Genomic DNA, 19246 nt, shown 5'->3' on the forward strand with positions numbered 1-19246 from the left:
CCAAAGAATGCTCAAACTACAGCACAATTGCACTCATCTCACATGCAGTAAACCAGGGCACTTCCCTGGTAGCTCAGATGGTAAAGCATCTTCCTGCAATGCGGGAGACCCGGGTTGGATCCCTGAGTCAGGACGATCCCCTGGAGAAGGAAATGGCAACCCACTCCAGTATTCATGCCTGGAAAGTCCCATGGACAGAGGAGCTTATTGGGCTGCAGTCCATGGGACTGCAAAGAGTTGGACACGACTGAGCGACTTCACTTTCACTTTCACACGCAGTAATGTTCAAAATCCTCCAAGCCAGGCTTCACTTGTACATGAACTGTGAACTTCCAGATGTTCAAGCTGGTTTTAGAAAAGGCAGAGGAACCAGATATCAAACCAGATGGATCATCAAAAGAGCAAGAGAGTTCCAGAAAAACATCTACTCCTACTTTATTAACTATACCAAAGCCTTGGACTGTGTGGATCACAACAACTGTGGAAAATTCTGAAAGAGATGGGAATACCAGACCACCTGACCTGCCTCTTGAGAAACCTATATGCAGGTCAGGAAGCAACAGTTAGAACTGGACATGGAACAACAGACTGGTTCCAAATAGGGAAAGGAGTACGTCAAGGCTGTATATTTTCACCCTGCTTCTTTAACTTATATGCAGAGTACATCATGCAAAATGCCAGGTTGGATGAAGCACAAGCTGATATCAAGATTGCTGGTAGAAATATCAATACCCTCAGATATGCAGATGACACCACCCTTACGGCAGAAAGTGAAGAAGGACTAAAGAGCATCTTGATGAAAGTCAAAGAGGAGAGGTAAAAAGTTGGCTTAAAGCTCAACATTCAGAAAACTAAGATCATGGCATCTGGTCCCATCACTTCATGGGAAATAGATGGAACCAGTGGCTGACTTTATTTTTGGGGGCAACAAAATTACTTCAGATGGTGACTGCAGCCATGAAATTAAAAGATGCTTGCCCCTTGGAAGAAAAGCTAGGACCAACCTAGACAGCTTATTGAAAAGCAGAGACATTACTTTGCCAACAAAGGACCATCTAATCAAACCTATGGTTTTTCCAGTAGTCATGTATGGACGTGAGAGTTGGACTATAAAGAAAGCTGAGTGCCGAAGACTTGATGTTTTTGAACTGTGGTGTTGGAGAAGACTCTTGAGAGTCCCTTGGGCAGCAGGGAGATCCAACCAGTCCATCCTAAAGGAGATCAGTCCTGAGTGTTCATTGGAAGGACTGATGTTGAAGCTGAAACTCCAATACTTTGGCCACCTGATGTGAAGAGCTGACTCCTGAAAAGACCCTGATGCTGGGAAAGATTGAAGGCAGAAGGAGAAGGGGATGACAGAGGATGAGATGGTTGAATGGCATTACCGCCTCAATGGACATGAGTTTGGGTAGACTCCAGGAGTTGGTGATGGACAGGGAGGCCTGCTGTGCTGCGGTCCGTGGGGTTGCAAAGAATTGGACACAAGTGAGCAGCTGAACTGAACTGGAGTGAGTATTCTACTGCTCAAGGTAGGTACAGACATCCTGGAAGGATCAATCGGTGCAGTGTATACAAAGCAGTGCAGGTGCTGAAAACCTGATCATCTCTACTATTTTCCTCCTTTGAAATTTAATTTCCAAGGGAAATTTCTACTGATTGCTAAATTTTAAGATGGCATTATTGGTGGTTCATTTTTATATAGGACATAGTTGATCAAAATAACACAAAAGGCCTTCACCAGCAAAAATAAACATAACATTTAATTTACAAATGCAGACATTAGTCTTACTTACTTTTGCAGATCTTCCATTGTTTTACTCAATCATAATTTTTTCATGTTCTTTTTAACAATTTAGTGCCCAATGACAGGTTTTGCATTCATACCAAGTGTATCAATCATTAATCTTTGGCAATCTTCCCTTTTCTTTTTGCCTTCTTGTAAACTGTAGCTCTGAATCTTAATTATTAGAGGCTGCCTTACATGCTAGTCAGCAACATTACCTCCTTTAGAAAATTCTCCTGAGATGGGTGCCCACTGATGTTTCCAAGGAAGGAAGGGTGGCTGAAGATTCAGATACAAGTTCCTCGAAGTGGACAGTCTAATAAGGAAGACTGGGATTGACAAGTTACGTAAGACTGCAGCAACCTCCAAACAGGGGAACACGTGGAAAGTTGGCCTCCCAGGCACCACTTTGCAGGAAGTTAACTGAGTTGATGAAGCATCTGACTGGAACCATAAACCCTATCCATCTTTGAATGCCATGTTGTGGTGATGAGATGTGAGGATGGGAGTCAGGGCCTCTGTTTAGGGAGCTCACAGGTCTCAGAGAGGGGAAGAGCACAACACAGAGGTGACGGGGGAATGGCGAGGGGCCTGGCACCGAGATGGACTGATGAGGAAGCCTTCCAGGGGTGCACTGGGGCTGAGTCCCAAAGGACAGGAGCACTAGGCTCTCAATATTCAAAGACTGGACACACACCTGGCTGACCAAATCTGGGAGGGCTGGAGGAAGCAGGGGCAGCAATGTGACAGCCACAGTTTCAGCAGCCAGGACCCGGGTGAGATAACGCAATCAAGGCCAGTCTGCAGGCCCCCAGCTCATCACTCCAGACTTGAGATGGATTACAAGTTGCTTTATTTCCCCAGTACCAAATCCTGTTATCCTCAGAATGAAACCGGCCTTCTTTTATCTCATCCCCATCACTAGCACCACAAAGCTCTGTGGTCCTGCCTGGCCCAGTTCCCAGCCCCATCACTCTGGGGCATCCCCCAACCCAGCTCTCCCCACCTTTCACCACGGGCCACAATACACAGCCAAGCAACCCCGGGGAAGGGAGCACTTCACCTCTGCTCACTTCAGTTTCCAGGTCTATAAAACGGGATAATGATAGCCAAGCTTGGGCTGCTAAACATTTCACTGCGTGAAAGTCGCTCAGTCATGTCTGACTCTTTGCAACCCCATGGGCTTAGTCCATTGAATTCTCCAGGCCAGAATACTGGAGTGGGTAGCCTATCCCTTCTCCAGGGGATCTTCCCAACCCAGGAATTGAACCGGAGTCTCCTGCATCACGGGTGGATTCTTTATCAACTGAACTATGAGGGAAGCCCATACAAAATGTCACGTCTCCTTATTGCTCCTGGATAAGTTTGAGCATGTTATATAAACTCTTGTGCCTTGATTTCTTCTTCACTTGACTCCTCAGCAGTGGCGTGATGGTAAAGATTCATGTGGATGATCCACAGAAATCCCCAAGCATAGTCATTGGTAAAGGATGCGGTGTCCAACTGTTTCTGTTCGGCCCACCTCACAAGAGCCACTTCCTGGTTATCATCACTGCCCAGCTCCTTCTTCCCTCTTGCCTGCCTGTTGTGCCATCTTCCATCTGCTGGTCCACACTCCTGCTGGAACTGCTTTCCAAGAAAAATTCCCCTCGTGTCCTCCAGTGTCACCCTCCCAGTGCTCACCTCCTCGTAACACTGGGCAGCAGGCCAGCATCGCTTCTGGTTCTTCAATCTGCTTGTCACCACTGTCAAGACCATCATCAGGACGCTCCCCATTCCTAAGTGAAATCAACACCTCCCTCCCACATTTCCGCTGCACCGCCCGCCTCTACAAAAGGTCTCCTCTGCCTTCTCCAGGCTGATGACTTGATTCTGAAATGCTGGAAGGAAGGGGGCCTTATTCCAAATCCCTCATCCACTGGCCAGAAGTTCTGTTTTCCTCTGCTTTCAGCATAGGCCAGCCCTGCATCCTGGACATACCACACTCAACATGGGTGGCCCCTGTGTCTATCAAGTTTTTATGGGAACACTGAGACTTGTGCCCAAAAGGGCTGATGGATACTAGGTTTTATTTTTTAGAACAAAAGGATTAAGCTCTGCGTGTGTGTGTGTGTGTAGTCACTCAGTCATGTCCGACTCTTTGTGTATCCATGGAATGCAGCCTGCCAGGCTCCTCTGTCCATGGGATTCTCCATGCAAGAATACTGGAGTGGGTTGCCATGCCCTTCTCCAGGGGATCTTCCTGACCCAGGGATCGAACCCAGGTCTTCTGCATTGTGGGCAGATTCTTTCCTGTCTTATCAGGGACCCACATTAAGCTCTAAAAGTGACCATATTATCTTTTAAAAATTCTAAAATTTTAAGTAACGTATTCTTTACTATCCAAAAATGTTTAGTGTTCGTCATCTAGGAAACTAGGTGGAGTCCATCATATTCCATTATTCTACTACTAAATACTATTTAATACAAGTTAATTTATGTTGTTGTATAGACTGCACACACAAAAAAGACCTCCCAGAAGATAATCACATTAAGACCCTGGAAACTATTAGCATGATCTTATTTGGAAAATGGGGTTTTGCAGATGTAGTTAAATTACGTTTCCTGAGATGAGATCATCCTGGATTATGCAGGTGGGCCCTAAATCCAATGACATGTGTTTTTAGAAGAGATGGGAGAGGGATATCTTAGACAGAAGAGGAAGAGGCCATGTACCAGGGAGGTGAGGTGAGAGGGATGCGGCCACAAACCAAGGAAGCCGGGAGCCACCAGCAGCTGTTAGAGAGGGAGGACCCCCTGTCAGAGCACCCAGAGGGACCGGGCTCTGCCAGCAGCTTCGTTTAGACTTGTGGCTCCAGAACCAGGAAAGAATAAATTTCAGTTGTTTCAAGCATCCATGTTTGCACTTACTGAACTAAGTACAAACATATCCATACTACATCTATACTAAACTAATACATGATAGACAAATATGAATTTTATATTCTGACTCACTGGATGCTTTAAACCAACATCCCTTCTGTCTCTTTGTTTTTCTCTGTTCCAAGAAGACTGCATACCTTAGTACACTTCCCCTCTGCAGCTTCCCCATTGTTAACTAGCTCAAATTTGTTTATGGTTCTTTGTGTGCACGTGTGTATGTGTGCATGTGAAATTTACAGAAAGTTACATATGGATCAGTGGGGACAAATGCAATCACTTGCATAACCTGCACCTCCATCCAAACATAGAACAAACCCGTCACCCATGACCATGACCCATGACCCATCACTCATCACCAAGACAGCTTCCTCATGCCCCTTCCCAGTTAAACTCCAGTCCTGCTGGCCAGAAGCGAGCAAACACCAATTTTACATGTTCATGTAAACCTTCATGTAACCTGAATCTTGCAGTAGGTATTCATCTGTATAAGGCTTCTTTCACTTATTCTAACATTCCTGAGATGTGTTGGCATTGCCACACGTGCCATAGTTTGCTCTGTTTGCTGACAAGCAGTACCACCATGGACAAGAATACCACATCTCCTGTGATGGACACCAGGGCAGCATCCAGCGTTTGACTATTAAGGATAAACTGCTATGAATGATCTTGTACAAATCTCTTAGTGAACACATTCTTTCAGAGCTTTTCCTTAAACACATGGAAGATGGAAGAGCTGAGTCACAGAATACGTGTATGTTGCACTTTATTAAAAACAGTCAGACCATTTACACAAGTGGTTGTAGCATTTTACATCCTCACCAAATTGTAGCAAAGTTCTGGTTGCTCATCATACCTCCGCACCAACTCTCCGGGTCTCAGGGCTTCTTAACTGTAGCTATTTCAGTGGGCTGTATTTCACATTTTCCTGATGATGAACAATGTCAAACACATTCTTATGTATTTTTATATATATATATATATATATATATTTCTTGTGAGGTATCTGTTCAAATATTCTGCCTATTTTTTTATGTTCTTTTAAAAAAATGTTGTACATCTATGTTTTCCATGTTGCTTATTCCCCTCAATAACAATAAAAAGCCAGACCATCTATAAAATCCTCATTTTCTTTGGCCTGTTAAAGAGCGGAGGCAGCAGCCACCACATGTGCTGAATCTCAGAGTCTCAACACTCGGCAAAGGACAGCAGCACACAGCAGGCGTGAACATGGACGGGTTCTGAATTCATGAATGGATAAATGTCTGAATGCTGACTGCCTTCAGCTTACTGAATGACCACTCTCTGCCACGAACCAGGGACTGTGATGCATAATCTTCAGTTCTACCAAACTAATTTTTATCTCCATTTAAAGGACACGATCAAGGTTGCACACCCAGTACTACTACAGTCTACAATCCATCTTTCATATGGTGCCATGCTTCCACTCTCTGAATGACTTTCACCTTCTATGATTCTTCCTTGTTTTTTTTTTTTTTAAATCAGCTGTAGTATTGCTTAGATCCCATGCATACCATTTTTCATGTAGGAAGCTGACATTATTTCCCACCAAGAAGTCATGTGTACCAGGAGTGGTAACGCCACTGCTTCAAGATAACGACCTCCCCGTGCATCTCCTGCATCGTCCTCTGTCTGGGGGAGTTTTGCCTGTTCTGTGAATGGTATGAATCCCAAATACCTAGCCAGTCCATAGGACGTGAGTAGCATGTGCTGAAGGGCTAATGGATACAGAGGGAAGTCATGACAGTTATTCTCTTTGAAATTCAACCTATGTATTCTGTTTCTACACCTTTTCTTCCCCCCTGAAAATTACCATTTTGAGTGTATCTGTACTGTGTCCAATTCAGCTGACTATTTTAAAAATAAACTATATAATCTAAGCACTGAGAAGTGCACGTACAAGACAATGACAAACTTACATTCTACAGGAAAGTAGAGAGAGAAATGCATTAAAAACAATAAATAATTACCATGAAGAGATGCTCAATATCACTAACCACCAGGGAAATGCAAATCAAAACCTCAATAAGAAATCTCCTCATCCTAGTTAGGGAGGCTTCCCTGGTGGCTCAGATGGTCAAGAATCTGCCTGCAATATGGGAGACCTGGGTTCGATCCCTGGGTTGGGAAGATCCCCTGGAGGAGGGCATGGCAACCCACTCCCGTATTCTTACCTGTAGAATCCCATGGACAGAGGAGCCTGCCAGGTTGCAGTCTATGGGGTCGCAAAGAGTCAGACACAACTGAGAGACTAAGCACATCCTGGTTAGAATGGCTATCATTAAAACGTCCACAAACACTACTGTATAGAAAACAGATAACTAATAAGGACTTAGTATAGAGCACAGGGATCTATACTCAATACTTTGTAATAACCTATAAGGAAATAGAATCTGAAAAGGAATATACACACACACACACACACACACACATACATATATATAATTATATCCCTGTGCTGTACACCTGAAACACAAGGCTGTAAATCAACTATACTTTAATTTTAAAAAATTCACAAACAATAAATGTTGGTCGGAGTGTAGGCAAAAGGGAACCCTCTGACATGGTCAGTGGAACTGTAACTTGATGCGGCCACTATGGAAAACAAAATGGAAGTTGCTCAAGAACCAAAACATAGGACTATCATATGATCCAGTGATTCTGCTTCTGGGCATATATATGAAAAAAAACGAAAACACTAATTTGAAAAGATTCATGCACCCCAACATTTATAGCAGCATTATTTACAATAGCCAAGATATGAAAACACACACACACACACTGGAATACTACTCAGCCATAAAAAAGAATGAAAATTTGCCAACAACATGGATGGACCTGGACTATATTATGCCCAGTGAAATAAGTCAGATGGAGAAAAATAAATAAATATATTATGACTTATATATGGAATCTCAAAAAAGTAAAACAAACAAATGAATATAGCAGAAACTGACTCACAGATGATGAAAACAAACTAGTGGTTACCAGTGGGGAGAGGGATGGAGGGAGGGGTAAGATAGGGGTAGGAGATTAAGAAGTACCAACTATTATGTACAAAAAATAAGCTACAAGGATATAGTGTACAACATAGGAAATATAGTCAATACATCATAATAAAATCTTGAAAAATTGTGAATCATTATGTAGTACACCTGAAATTTATATGTTTTAAATCAGCTATACTTCAATAAAATATACAATATTACAGGAAAGCAAAATTGTCCAAAAGGTGAATAAGAATACTGTAACCATGACACCCACATGCACTGCACAGAGAGTTATCACGGCACCTTCCCTTGGACAGTGTCTCTCTCCCTTGACCTAACTCTCCTCCTTACAGTTCAGGATGCTGTTTCCTTTGCATATTTACTGGATCCTTGCTTCCCTGGATCCTTGCTTCCCTGGATCATTGCCTCCAATTACTGAGAAAACCTACTCCCTGATATAAGCTTACTCTCAGACCCACCTTCCAGATACAACCAGCTGCTAGGCAACAATGGGTGGGCACAACCTGAAGCTGGTTCAAGGCAAGTCCCAATCCATGTCTTCTCTATGGAGGGCCAGTCATGACACTGTTTCCAGGATAGAGGACCACTGAACACAAGCCAGTGATCATTGTAATCAGCTCACCATGAATCATCTTTATAGACTTTTTAATACAATAGATACAATAAGATAATATCCTTCCCTAACTTTTGATTGACAAAGGTCCCTGCCTAGAATCTTACAGGGTCATAGGCAAACTCAAGTCTGCTAAAATCTAACATACAAAATCCTCTCAAAAGTCTTTTACATACTTCATTTAAAAATTTTTATTTAAAAGATGTCTCATTAAACTCTATTTTGAAATAAAAATGGAGGTAGTAGCTATAATTCAGTTTTCCATTTCGAATTTTAAAAGGCATATTCTTCTTGGTCTTGGCATTTTGCTAGAAAATGAACATTATGGTATATTTCAGGAGATAATTCATATAGCAAAACACACACACACACACATTAAATGTCAGCTCAACGTAACTTGAATTGTTTTCACATTCACTAGGGACAAGTCTAGTTGTTAATCTTCGTGAGGGTCTCCAAATGGGTCTTGGAATGAGGGCTGCTCTGTGGTAGGCAACAAGTACAATGACAATTGTCTATATGGTAGGCAACAAGTACAAGGACAGTGTCTAGAACCCCCATTTCCCAGACTTCAGTGGCAACAGATTCATCTGGAGAGCTTGGTTAAACAACGGCTGGGACTCTGTAGGTTTGGGATCAGACCCTGGGTTTGTAAAATATACACAGCTGGTGTGGATGGGGAACCCTACCAAGATAGGTTATAGGCTCCCTCTATTTATAACCCCACCTGCCCCAACAAGATGTCCTCTTTTCAAAAATAAAAGTGTGTTTGATAGAATCAAGAGTGTACATAAGCCTCTCAAGAGCCAGGAGATTGAACTTGGGTCTTCCAGGCCACTCTGCTCTTGCAGGTTACGCAGGCAGAGGGGTGAGGATGTGGCACAGCCGTGGTCCCCGAGTTAAGTGCCCTGTCCTTGTGAAGGAGGCTGAAGGGGGAAACTCAGATTCATATACAACACAGCCCGTCGACTAGGGCCCTCCTGTCCCTCAGCACACCTCTGGGGCTGGTCAGCCCCCTACCCCGGGGTCACAGGTGCCACCTGGGGACAGAGGGGGATGGAACAGGGAGGGAAGGGGACACAGCGCGCGGGGCGGGGGGGGGGTGCAAATGGAAACAGGGCAGGTACAGAGGGATAACGGAGCGAAAAGGAGGGGGGAAAGAGGGGGACAGACGGGGATGGAGACGGGAATCTACAGCTGGGGCAGGAGGGGGCACCGAGAGGGTGGAAGGACGGAGGGGGCTACAGAACGGCCGGCCAGCCCGAGGTCGGAGGGAGGGACAGAGTGAACCCAGCCGCGCTCCCCTCAGCTCGGCGGAGGGTCAGGGGACCAGGGCCCGGGCGACCGACCCGACGAACGTGGACCAGGGCTGAGGGGACAAGGACGGGGACAGGGACGGGACGACGGGGAAACCAGGGCCGGGACCGGGCGATCGGCCCGACGGACGGGGACCAGAGCTGCGGGGACGAGGACGGGAAGACCGGGGCCGGGACCGAAACCGGGACGGGAAGGGCAGGGACACCGGGTCCCCTCGGCCCGGCCGGCCGCGGCGCACGCAGCCTTTCGGCCGCGCACCTCCCAGCTCCGACTCCTCCGGCGCGAGACGGCCCGCGCCTTATATACCCTGCTAAAAATAGCCTGCGAAACCGCCTCCCAATCAGAACCGGCCGAAGTTCGAATTCTGCCAATGGCGAGGGCGGTGATGGAGAGGCTCGGTCACGCCAGGCGGGGCCGCGGTGAGCCGCCGCCCGCGATTGGCCGGAGCTGACATCATCTCCGTGCAGCCCCCGGGCCGGGAGCGGCGTGATTGGGCGGCGCGCGGGGCGGGCGCGGGCGAGTCACGTGGGGAGGCGGCGGCGGGGGGAGCTGGGCGGGGAGGAGGGGAGGCTGGCAGCGGAGCTTTGAATAGGGAAGTTTTGCAGGGGTTACGTTTGCAGTCAGTCCGGTGTTTGCAAATATTGTGCGGGCTCGCGAGCGCGTCTCCGGGCTCCGGCCAGGACCCGAACCCGCGGCGCCTAATCGCTGCGCACTTGAGTTTGCATGAACTTCCCCGGCGCTGCAGGCACGGCCGCCGCGCTCCCGACTGCAGACCGCAAGCCTCCCTGTTTTTACAGCAGCGGGGACGGTCTCTTCCAACCCGACATGGATGTGCTCCCAATGTGCAGCATCTTCCAGGAACTCCAGATTGTGCACGAGACTGGTTACTTCTCGGCGCTGCCCTCCCTGGAGGAATACTGGCAACAGGTAAATAGGGATTTTCGTGGGCCAGGTGCCCCGGTGCGCCGAGCAGGGAGTGCGTGCATGCACCCGCAGGACGGTGTGTGCTTGGAGGTGCAATTCTTTTTTATTTTGTTCTTTTTCTTCTTCCTTTTTTTAAATGGTTTGGGTAAATTTTTTAAAAAAAATTAAAATAGTTATTGTTAAGACGTACTTGTGGCTCCGGCGCAGAAGGCACTTCAAAGGGGCCTTTCAGAGTGTGGAGCGGAGTTGTCATCTGAGTGGGGCGCAGCGGCGCCGGGCGCTCCCCGTGTTCTTGCCGTTTTCTGGGGCTGCTGAACCGTCTTCCCGAGCGTAGACCCAGCTCCGCGGCCTGATCTCGGCCCCAGCCCTTGGCAGAAGTTTGGTGCTTGTTCCAGCTCCAGGCTCTCCACAGCTGGACCTAGTCATATGAACCTGCATGGAGTGCCAAGGTTATTTTTTCTTCTTTTTTATTTTTAAGGTATTTTGTTTTCGGTTTTTTTTTTTTTTTTTTTTTGGTGTTTGTACATACAGGTTTTTCTTTCTTTCTTTTTTACTTAAGAATTTCACCAGTGAAACACCCACAAGCTCCTTTTCTCTACCAGGCCATTTTCAGTTTCTTTACCTTTGGAATCCTTAAGATTTGCCTCCATCTGCCTTGTTTTTCTTACCTCCTCCTTTTGTTGACCAGAAAAAAAAGGGGGGGGAGAAAAAAAAAAAAACCAATGTTTGCACAACCAGTGACTTATCAGTCATATGACAATGAGCCTGTCCGAATTGCTTCTAGTCTCAGTTTGGGAAGAGGAGTCTCTGTTTCCGGCATTTTTTAGTGAAATTGGAATTCTGGGCATTGGACATTTAAAAAACTTAATTTTTCCCCCTTCTCCTACGTTAGGATTGCCTGAAGGGAGAGAGATTCTGACACTTGTCCCATTGTCTTTAAAAGATAGGAGGGTTTGGGGTTGTCTCTGCCCTACTAGGCTGTTTGCTTTTTGTCACAAAGTGAATTAGCAGATCGCATATATTCTGCGGGTTTCAAAGCTTAGAAGGCTTTTAAGGGGGATGAAATGCAAAGTGGAACAACCTTCACATGCCTGCCTCATTGTTCACAGTCCTCCCTTCCCTCTCCCCTCCCAGCTTTTCCTACTGAAGCTTCCTAGGATGTGATTGAAATCGATCTAAGTAGTTTCCTTGGGCATTTGGGATTTGGGCCACAAGCCAGGCTGAGCTCTGGGTTGCCTTCAGAGGCTTTTAAACTCTCCCCAAGAGCTTCATTCTGGTCCCCAGTGCTCCTCGGCATAATGGGGATTTTAAATTAGCCAGATTATTAAAGTTTAACAAGGTCTCAGTAAACATGCTTTCCTTTTTCTTTGGAACATCCATAAGATATCTCGCCAGTCTCTCGTCAGAACACTGGAGGGTGCTTTGTAACCTAGACGTCTAATTTTAGGGGTAACAAGAAAACAATGATTGTTTTTTCCCCCTCTGCTTGCTCCTGCTTGCGGTGTGAAGAGTCTGGTGGCGGGGAGGGGGAAGGATATATTCTGATAGCAGGCACTGTGCTAAATAAGCAAGCCTGAGCCCTTTGGGTGGGCTTGGCTAGCCCTGAAAATGATTTGCTTAAAAAAAGAGAGCGGCGTTTGCTGTAGCAATGTAAATCTGTAGACTTGCAGTTGTATAGACAGCCTTATATGGACATGTAGGCAGTTGATCCTAGTGAAGATAAGGCAGACATAATTTAATCCTAAAATGTTTCCTACCGTTTTTCTTTTCCAGTGGCTAGAAAGTTTGAGATGGTGGGGAGAGGGGATGCTGGTGTCTCGGCAGTTGTAGCTTCTGGAAAGGTTGGTTGTGGGGCTGGGGGGGGGCACTCTGTCCCTGACACACTGCATGTATATTTGAACCGGGTCCTTTTTTTGGCCGCTGGTCAGAATTTCAAAAGGAAGTCTCCTTTGGCATTGCGTGAAAGAAATAGAGTGATGACTCATACAGTTGTACTCTTGGCCAGCAGATAAAGTTCTAGTCCATTGTGGGACTCCCAGCAGGGCCGGGAAAGGAATTTCCCCTCCCGCATCCTTTACAAAAGCAGATGGCCATTCTGGAACCATTTTTCCACTCCTGTTGTTGTTTTCCTCTGACCACTGTGGAATTCATTTAAGTTGTGTGCGCACATGGCCCTGCACTTGGGAATGGCATTCTTTGAAAGCCTACTAAGGTCTGGGCTCCTCCACAGGAAACGGGTAGCTTCTGGGCAGCTCGGTTGATGTTCCTGACCCTAGACGTCCCCCTGGCTGCGTCTGCCCCGGCTGGGCGCGGCCTGTGCTGTCAGCGGTTCTCCAGAGGGGACGCATGGCCATGTCAGAGCTCACCGTGCTGCGGGCAGCAGGCCCGCAGAAGCAGGCTGCCTGGGTGTCCTTCATGCACAGGGTTCTGGAGGCTGTCTGATAATCTGGTTAAACCTGTCGGGTGGGGGTGGGGGTGTCGGAGGCTGGTGTCCTTTGTGTGGCTAACAGAAACTCATTAGAAACGTCAACACTGTAACTCTTAACAGAAACTAGCTCCTCTGTGGCCATCAGCCATTTGTGGCCATCGTGGTCCACCTCGGGGAAGCGGGGAGAGGCTTCGCCCTGGTTTTCCTTCTGAACGTGTCCCGTTCTTAGAGATAGCTCTCCTCTTGCTCTGCTGCAGACACGGAGTCCTATAGAGGCAAGGCCACAGTTGATCTGCCCTTGGCTCCTGCATGTTTTGGTGGTTTTTTTTGGAATTGTGCTTTCGGTTCCGTTTTCAGTGTGGTCACAATCACGTGCCTCCCTGTGATTCTTTCGCACAGACCTGCCTGGAGTTGGAACGTTACCTGCAGAGCGAGCCCTGCTACGTGTCAGCCTCCGAGATCAAATTCGACAGCCAGGAAGATCTGTGGACCAAAATCATCTTGGCTCGGGAGAAAAAGGAGGACGCGGACCTGAAGGTGTCCTCCTCTGGCCCGCCCGAGGACGCGCTCCACAGCCCTGGCTTCAGCTACAACCTGGAGACCAACAGCCTGAACTCGGATGTGAGCAGCGAGTCCTCTGACAGCTCCGAGGAGCTCTCGCCCACCACCAAGTTTACCTCCGACCCCATCAGCGAAGTCTTGGTCAATTCGGGGAATCTGAGCTCCTCGGTCACCTCCACGCCTCCATCCTCCCCAGAACTGAGCAGGGAGCCCTCGCACCTGTGGGGCTGTGTGCCTGGCGAGCTGCACCCCCCCGGGAAGGCGCGGGGCGGGACCTCAGGGAAGCCGGGCGACAAGGGCAGCGGGGACGCCTCCCCCGACGGCCGCAGGCGGGTGCATCGCTGCCACTTTAATGGCTGCAGGAAAGTTTACACCAAAAGCTCCCACTTGAAAGCACACCAGCGCACCCACACAGGTCAGTCCCTCCTGCGACCTGGGCGGTGGGGCGCTGCTGAATTTCACCCGCCCTGGGAGGGGGCTGGGCAGGAGGCTCTCGGAGCAGACACATCCTCACCTCCTTTCTTCCCCCCCGAAAAAATTGGGTCTCTGGGGAGGACAGAGTAGTCGCTGAAAGACTGGACTTATGTGCCCGATGAATGGTCTATCGCTTTCTGATTAAACACACAAGAGGTAAATCACATTCTTTGTCTACACCCAGTCCCCTGCCCACTCCCAAGCACCCGGGTTACAGAGACCCCACTGTGCTCAGCTGGCAGTGTCCATGCATCATGTTACATGGAGTTGCCTCTGACTTGTGGGCACGGAGTTCGAGGGTTGAGAGGGGGTGGCCCGGCTGTGTGGCACACATGGGTGTCAGTCACCATGGGGGGTCTTCTTAGCTGACCCTATCGACTGAAGCGGTATCGTCGGCGGGTGCCTAGTAAGGATTTCTCTGCATGTCATGCTGCCTTTGCTTTCTGATGCCAGTTTTTAACACAATGTCTTCCTAATGAAATATCACAATCTGGAGAATAGTTTGGTTTCAAGTTACCATGACAGCCTAGGATAACTGCTGGAACGTCACAGACATCTTAGACCTGAGAGGAGTCTTAAGGGTCACGTCACACAGAATCTCATGCTGCCAGTAATGAGAGGAGACGGGGATCCCTGAAGCAGCTCAAGGCAGAGCTGGAATCAGGACCCGGGTGCCCTGGACCGGCTCCCAGTGGTCCCAGCAGCACACTCAGGACTAGCTGTGGGAATTTTTTAATTTCTCAGATAGCACCTTTAGTGAAATCCTATTTGTAAAATGGCCAAGGGATGAAGTCAACTGGGTATCTTGCTGGTCCTTTAGAAAGTGCTTTGAAAGCTTTGGAATGGGGCTTCCCAGAAACTCATGACCTCGGTTTTGGAGAAATGTAGTTTCCCGGAGGAAACTACAGAGCCTCATTCCACGGGGAAGTGAGTAAGGAACAAAATAAGTGCTTGAGAGAAACCGTTTCCATGGAGAAAGCAGTAAAAACCCAGCCCTGGCCAAGGCTGTGGGTCCAGTGGCCTGACACATCACCTCGGAAGTATTTCTCCGGTCTGAGTAATTGTCATTCTTCCATGTTGGCTCTGGTCACGGTCATGCGGCCCTGCCAAGCCTGGGTCCGTCCCCCAGCACTGGGAGTCCCCAGGCTAGGTCAGAAAAGAGCCCCTGCCTGGTACCTCGGGAGGACCGGCTCCCAGCCCTAACGGGTGTGTGTTCTGAGTTCCTGAGGGCAGTGACCCCCTAGCCTGCTCCTGAGAGGACTCCCCGGCCGTGTGCTGGGGTCGCGGGGCCCCTCCCTCACTGCTCAGTGAAGTAATGGCGTGCCTGTCATGTGCTCTCTTCCCAGGAGAAAAGCCTTACAGATGCTCATGGGAAGGGTGTGAGTGGCGTTTTGCAAGAAGCGATGAGTTAACCAGACACTTCAGAAAGCACACTGGTGCCAAGCCTTTTAAATGTTCTCACTGTGACAGGTACGTGCATGAACCACAGGGGCGGGGGTGCCATCCCCGGGAGCAGGCATGCCGTCACCCCGCAGCGGGCAGCCATCCTCCGGGCCTGTAGTGGCATTTCTCTTTTCAGCCCAGGACTTTTTAAAAAAGGCTCTTGTTTGCCAGTCCTCCGGGTTAGGAAGCCCCAGGTACTTGAGTGCCTGAGAATAGGGTGATTTCGTTCATACTTTCCGAGGAACAACCCTTAATCAGTTTTCAGATTTGAAGGCCAGGTAGTAAAGTCTAGTGACATTCCCAAGAACTCACTGGTGGCCTCTTTGATGTAGATACTTCTGTCAGTTGGAATTTCCTGCCCCAAATGAGGATGGGGTGACTCAGCTGGGGGAGTGCACCCTCCTGGGGAGAGGCTGAGGTTGGGGAGCTCGGGGCAGAGGTCTGTGACCTGCAGGGCAGGAGAACTGATGTCTGGGACCCCGATTCTCTCCACAGGTGTTTCTCCAGGTCCGACCACCTGGCCCTGCACATGAAGAGACACCTCTGAGGGGGCAGAGCGACAACTCCTGCGGGCTAAAAAGGCTTCCAGGCTGAGACGGCCGCGGAAGGAGGGTGCGTGTTCCAGCCAAAGCCATTTTGCACCCTGCCCGGTCACCTCCAGGACCTACTGGGAAGGTCTTTCGAGGGCGAGAACAGTCACGTCCGAAGCGGCAGGGCACCCGGGGTGTGTGGTGTCTGGGTGGCCCTGGCTCGCCACTGGTTACCTGTCCTCTGAGTGGTCCCTAAGCCTTTGCCGTGAGCATGTGCACTGAGAATGTTAGTGGTGGGTGGGCTGTATGTGGAGGGTCTCCTACGGACTGGGTAACGAGGCACATCCTTTCCCTGGCGAGACTGCAAGAGACAGAAAAAAAAAAAACAGAGTTTGAATGTTCTGTGTGTGAGGCGTGTTCCGTGAGACGAGATGACCATCCTTCATTTCCTGAGGGGGTGTCTGCGCCTTAGAGGAGAGAAAAAAAAAAAGACAAGAAGAAGGGAAGATGTGGAGGGCAGGCGTGGGCAGTCAGGACCCCGAGTGACGAGTGGGTGTTGGTGGGGAGAGCCCCTTCCCCCGCGGTGTGTGACGGGAGCGTTCGGTGTTCGGTTCAGCTGTGTGAAGTGAGTAGCTGGCGCTGCTTGCTGTGACAGAGTTCATTTGTTACCTGTTGTATACGCTGTGTACCTACAAACATAACACGTGGATAACTTTTCCTTCTAAGACAAAAGTAATGCATGGTCTGGGGAATTATCTGCTTTTCCATTTTTAAATCAGGACTACCGTTTTGGTTCCAAGTTCACTGAGCAGCTAAGATAACAATTGGTCGAATCAGGTGACCCCCTAGCCATCTGGGCCTGGCAATACATGATGCTCCACCCCCCCCAACTCCCGCCCCTTGGATTTATTCGTAACACTCCCCTTCTAGAGAGGCGTTGTGCAGTGTAGGACTATTTTGTCAGTGGTTCCGAATTCGTATTACCTTTTTGGAGAATTTCAAGTTGCCCTTGGGAGACATTGGGCACGAGTTGGGTGTCCGGGACACCAAGGCTGGGAATCGCTGGTCTAACGTCCCACTAGACTCAGAACCTAAAATTTTTCTCAGTTGGGTGGATGAAACCACTAAAGCTTAGAAACTGTTTTCTCATGCAGCTAAGTTTCTCTTATTTATGCCTTGAGGACTCATTTCTGGTTTTCTAGCTGTTAATGCACTGTAGATCTTAATAATGGTGCCTTACGCAAGTGGCCCCTCCTGTGGGGGTCTCATACAGGGGAATGGGTGATGCATGCTTTATTAAGGCTCTTTTTTCACCTGGCTTTGTACTGTATCAATATTTAATACAGAAAAAAAAAAAACAAAACTCTTTAAGGTCCTACTTCACAAGTCAAATAGATGAAAACTCCCCAAACAAGTCAGTATTTACTCAATAGCTTAGACAACTTGACTGTCAGTGTTCAAGTGGGAAACACATGATAATTGGAAAATCAGACCATTTCTGCCACCGTGAGGGTGAGACTTCAATATAGACTTTGCACAACACTTGTACAGATCATACACCGGCTGTGTTTAATATGTAACATTTTCACACGTATTAAAGATACAGAAGTATTAAAAAACAATGTATTTGCTTAAAAGGCACAAGTTTCTCGCGTATCTATCTAGCTATCTGTTGGTAACACAGAAGGTATATTACTTTTTTAAAAAGTGGGCGAAATTCTTGTGTATGTACATTTGTGTGTATAATATGTGTATGTGTGTGTGTATATATATATACATATATATGAATAATATATAAATATTTTTTTAAGGAGAAATTAGAATGTATAGCTAGAAAATTCCACAGCCTGTGAAGACCTATTTCAAAATGGCCATAAAGGAGGTAAAAATGAAAACTATAACTTTTATAAAGGCTTTATCTTTCATTTAACAATTTGCCACAGGCCTTTGGCATCAGATCTCTTCCAGACTGCCAAGTCACTCATCATAATAGGTGGGTCTGGGATAGGGTCCCTTGGCCATTCAGAACTGCCATGAACGGAATACTAGCCCGCTGGTTGTTTGGTCTCAGACACACTAAGGTTTTGATTTCAAATGTCAGCCTTATTGAAGATCTAACCTAAAAGAAAGCTAATCACAGAGATTCTTTTTGAGAGCATTTTTTATGCAGATGAAGCTACTTTTTTTCCAGCACATAGATTCTTCCAGTTTTTCCAACAAGTAATTTCCCCGAATTGGCATACTGCAGCATGGACAGCTGATCCTCCATGCAGCTGCTGGTCAAGGGTGTGGATCTTCTCTTTATATATATTTATTTATATATATATATATATACATATATATATACACATAAGTCTGGCTGGGCTGGTATTTTGTTTGATCTTCCTGAAAATGAGCAATGGTAAAAGCTCATATAACTGGTTTTTTTTTTTTTTTTTTTTTAAATCTGGGCTGATGGATACACTTACGTAAAGAAATTATTTTGCTGAGGGGGAAAATGCACTTTTTTCTTTTGGCAGTTCCAAATCCAGACACTTGATTTGCTGGATTTTGGGGGAAAAAAACTCCTTTTTTGGCCCTGCTGTGTGCTTAGCCATAACAGTTCCATTAAGCAAGAAGGTAAACAAAAGACAAAAAATAAAAAACTTGCACTGGCTTGTCTCACTTATGAAACACCGTGGAGTGGTTTGATTGGGTGGGGCTGGGTGCCATGTATGTCAATGCCTGTAATTTTCATAATAAGCAAGTACATAAAGAATTACAATTCTGTTCAGGTGATAACTGAGCCTCAATCAAGCAGAAACTTTTTGCTTGACATTAAAAGAAAATTTCTATTAGTGAAATTTCTTTCTTTTTATTTTGAAGCACCCTGTTATCTAAAAAATCTTTGTAAGATTTTTGTAAAATTTTGTTTTACAAGATTTTATTTGAAATTGTTTTTTGCAAGATTGTTATATTTCTGTATGAATGTATTTTTTATTGGAATAACATAAAAGAATTCTTATCAGCATCTTGAGTCTGGCTGTTTTTGTGGGGGGGTGGGGGGTGGAGGTGGAGGGAGGGAGTGTTGAAATAAATTCCTGCCAGATTAATCACTGGGCTCCTCCTTGGGAAATCTTCCTTATGCAACCCCAGCAGCCACTTGCCTGTCTCCCTCCCACTCACCGTCCTGGCAGCAAAGGTGGAAATAGGAGCCTGGGGTTGGTCCCCTGATGCGCACTG

At 47.2% G+C, this 19246-nt stretch overlaps 1 protein-coding gene across 1 annotated transcript; it reads left to right on the top strand.

Annotated features, from left to right (window-relative positions):
• The first annotated feature begins 10252 nt into the window (after positions 1-10252).
• KLF6 (KLF transcription factor 6) lies at positions 10253-19034 on the top strand. Its single transcript, XM_019973314.2, has 4 exons — positions 10253-10591; positions 13416-13992; positions 15398-15521; positions 15990-19034. The coding sequence occupies exons 1-4, from the start codon at positions 10388-10390 to the stop codon at positions 16039-16041; spliced, it is 957 nt and encodes a 318-aa protein (XP_019828873.1). The 5' UTR covers positions 10253-10387; the 3' UTR covers positions 16042-19034.
• The last annotated feature ends 212 nt before the right edge of the window (positions 19035-19246 follow it).

This window comes from Bos indicus, chromosome 13 (assembly GCF_029378745.1).
Source record: "Bos indicus isolate NIAB-ARS_2022 breed Sahiwal x Tharparkar chromosome 13, NIAB-ARS_B.indTharparkar_mat_pri_1.0, whole genome shotgun sequence".
Lineage (NCBI taxonomy): Eukaryota > Metazoa > Chordata > Mammalia > Artiodactyla > Bovidae > Bos > Bos indicus.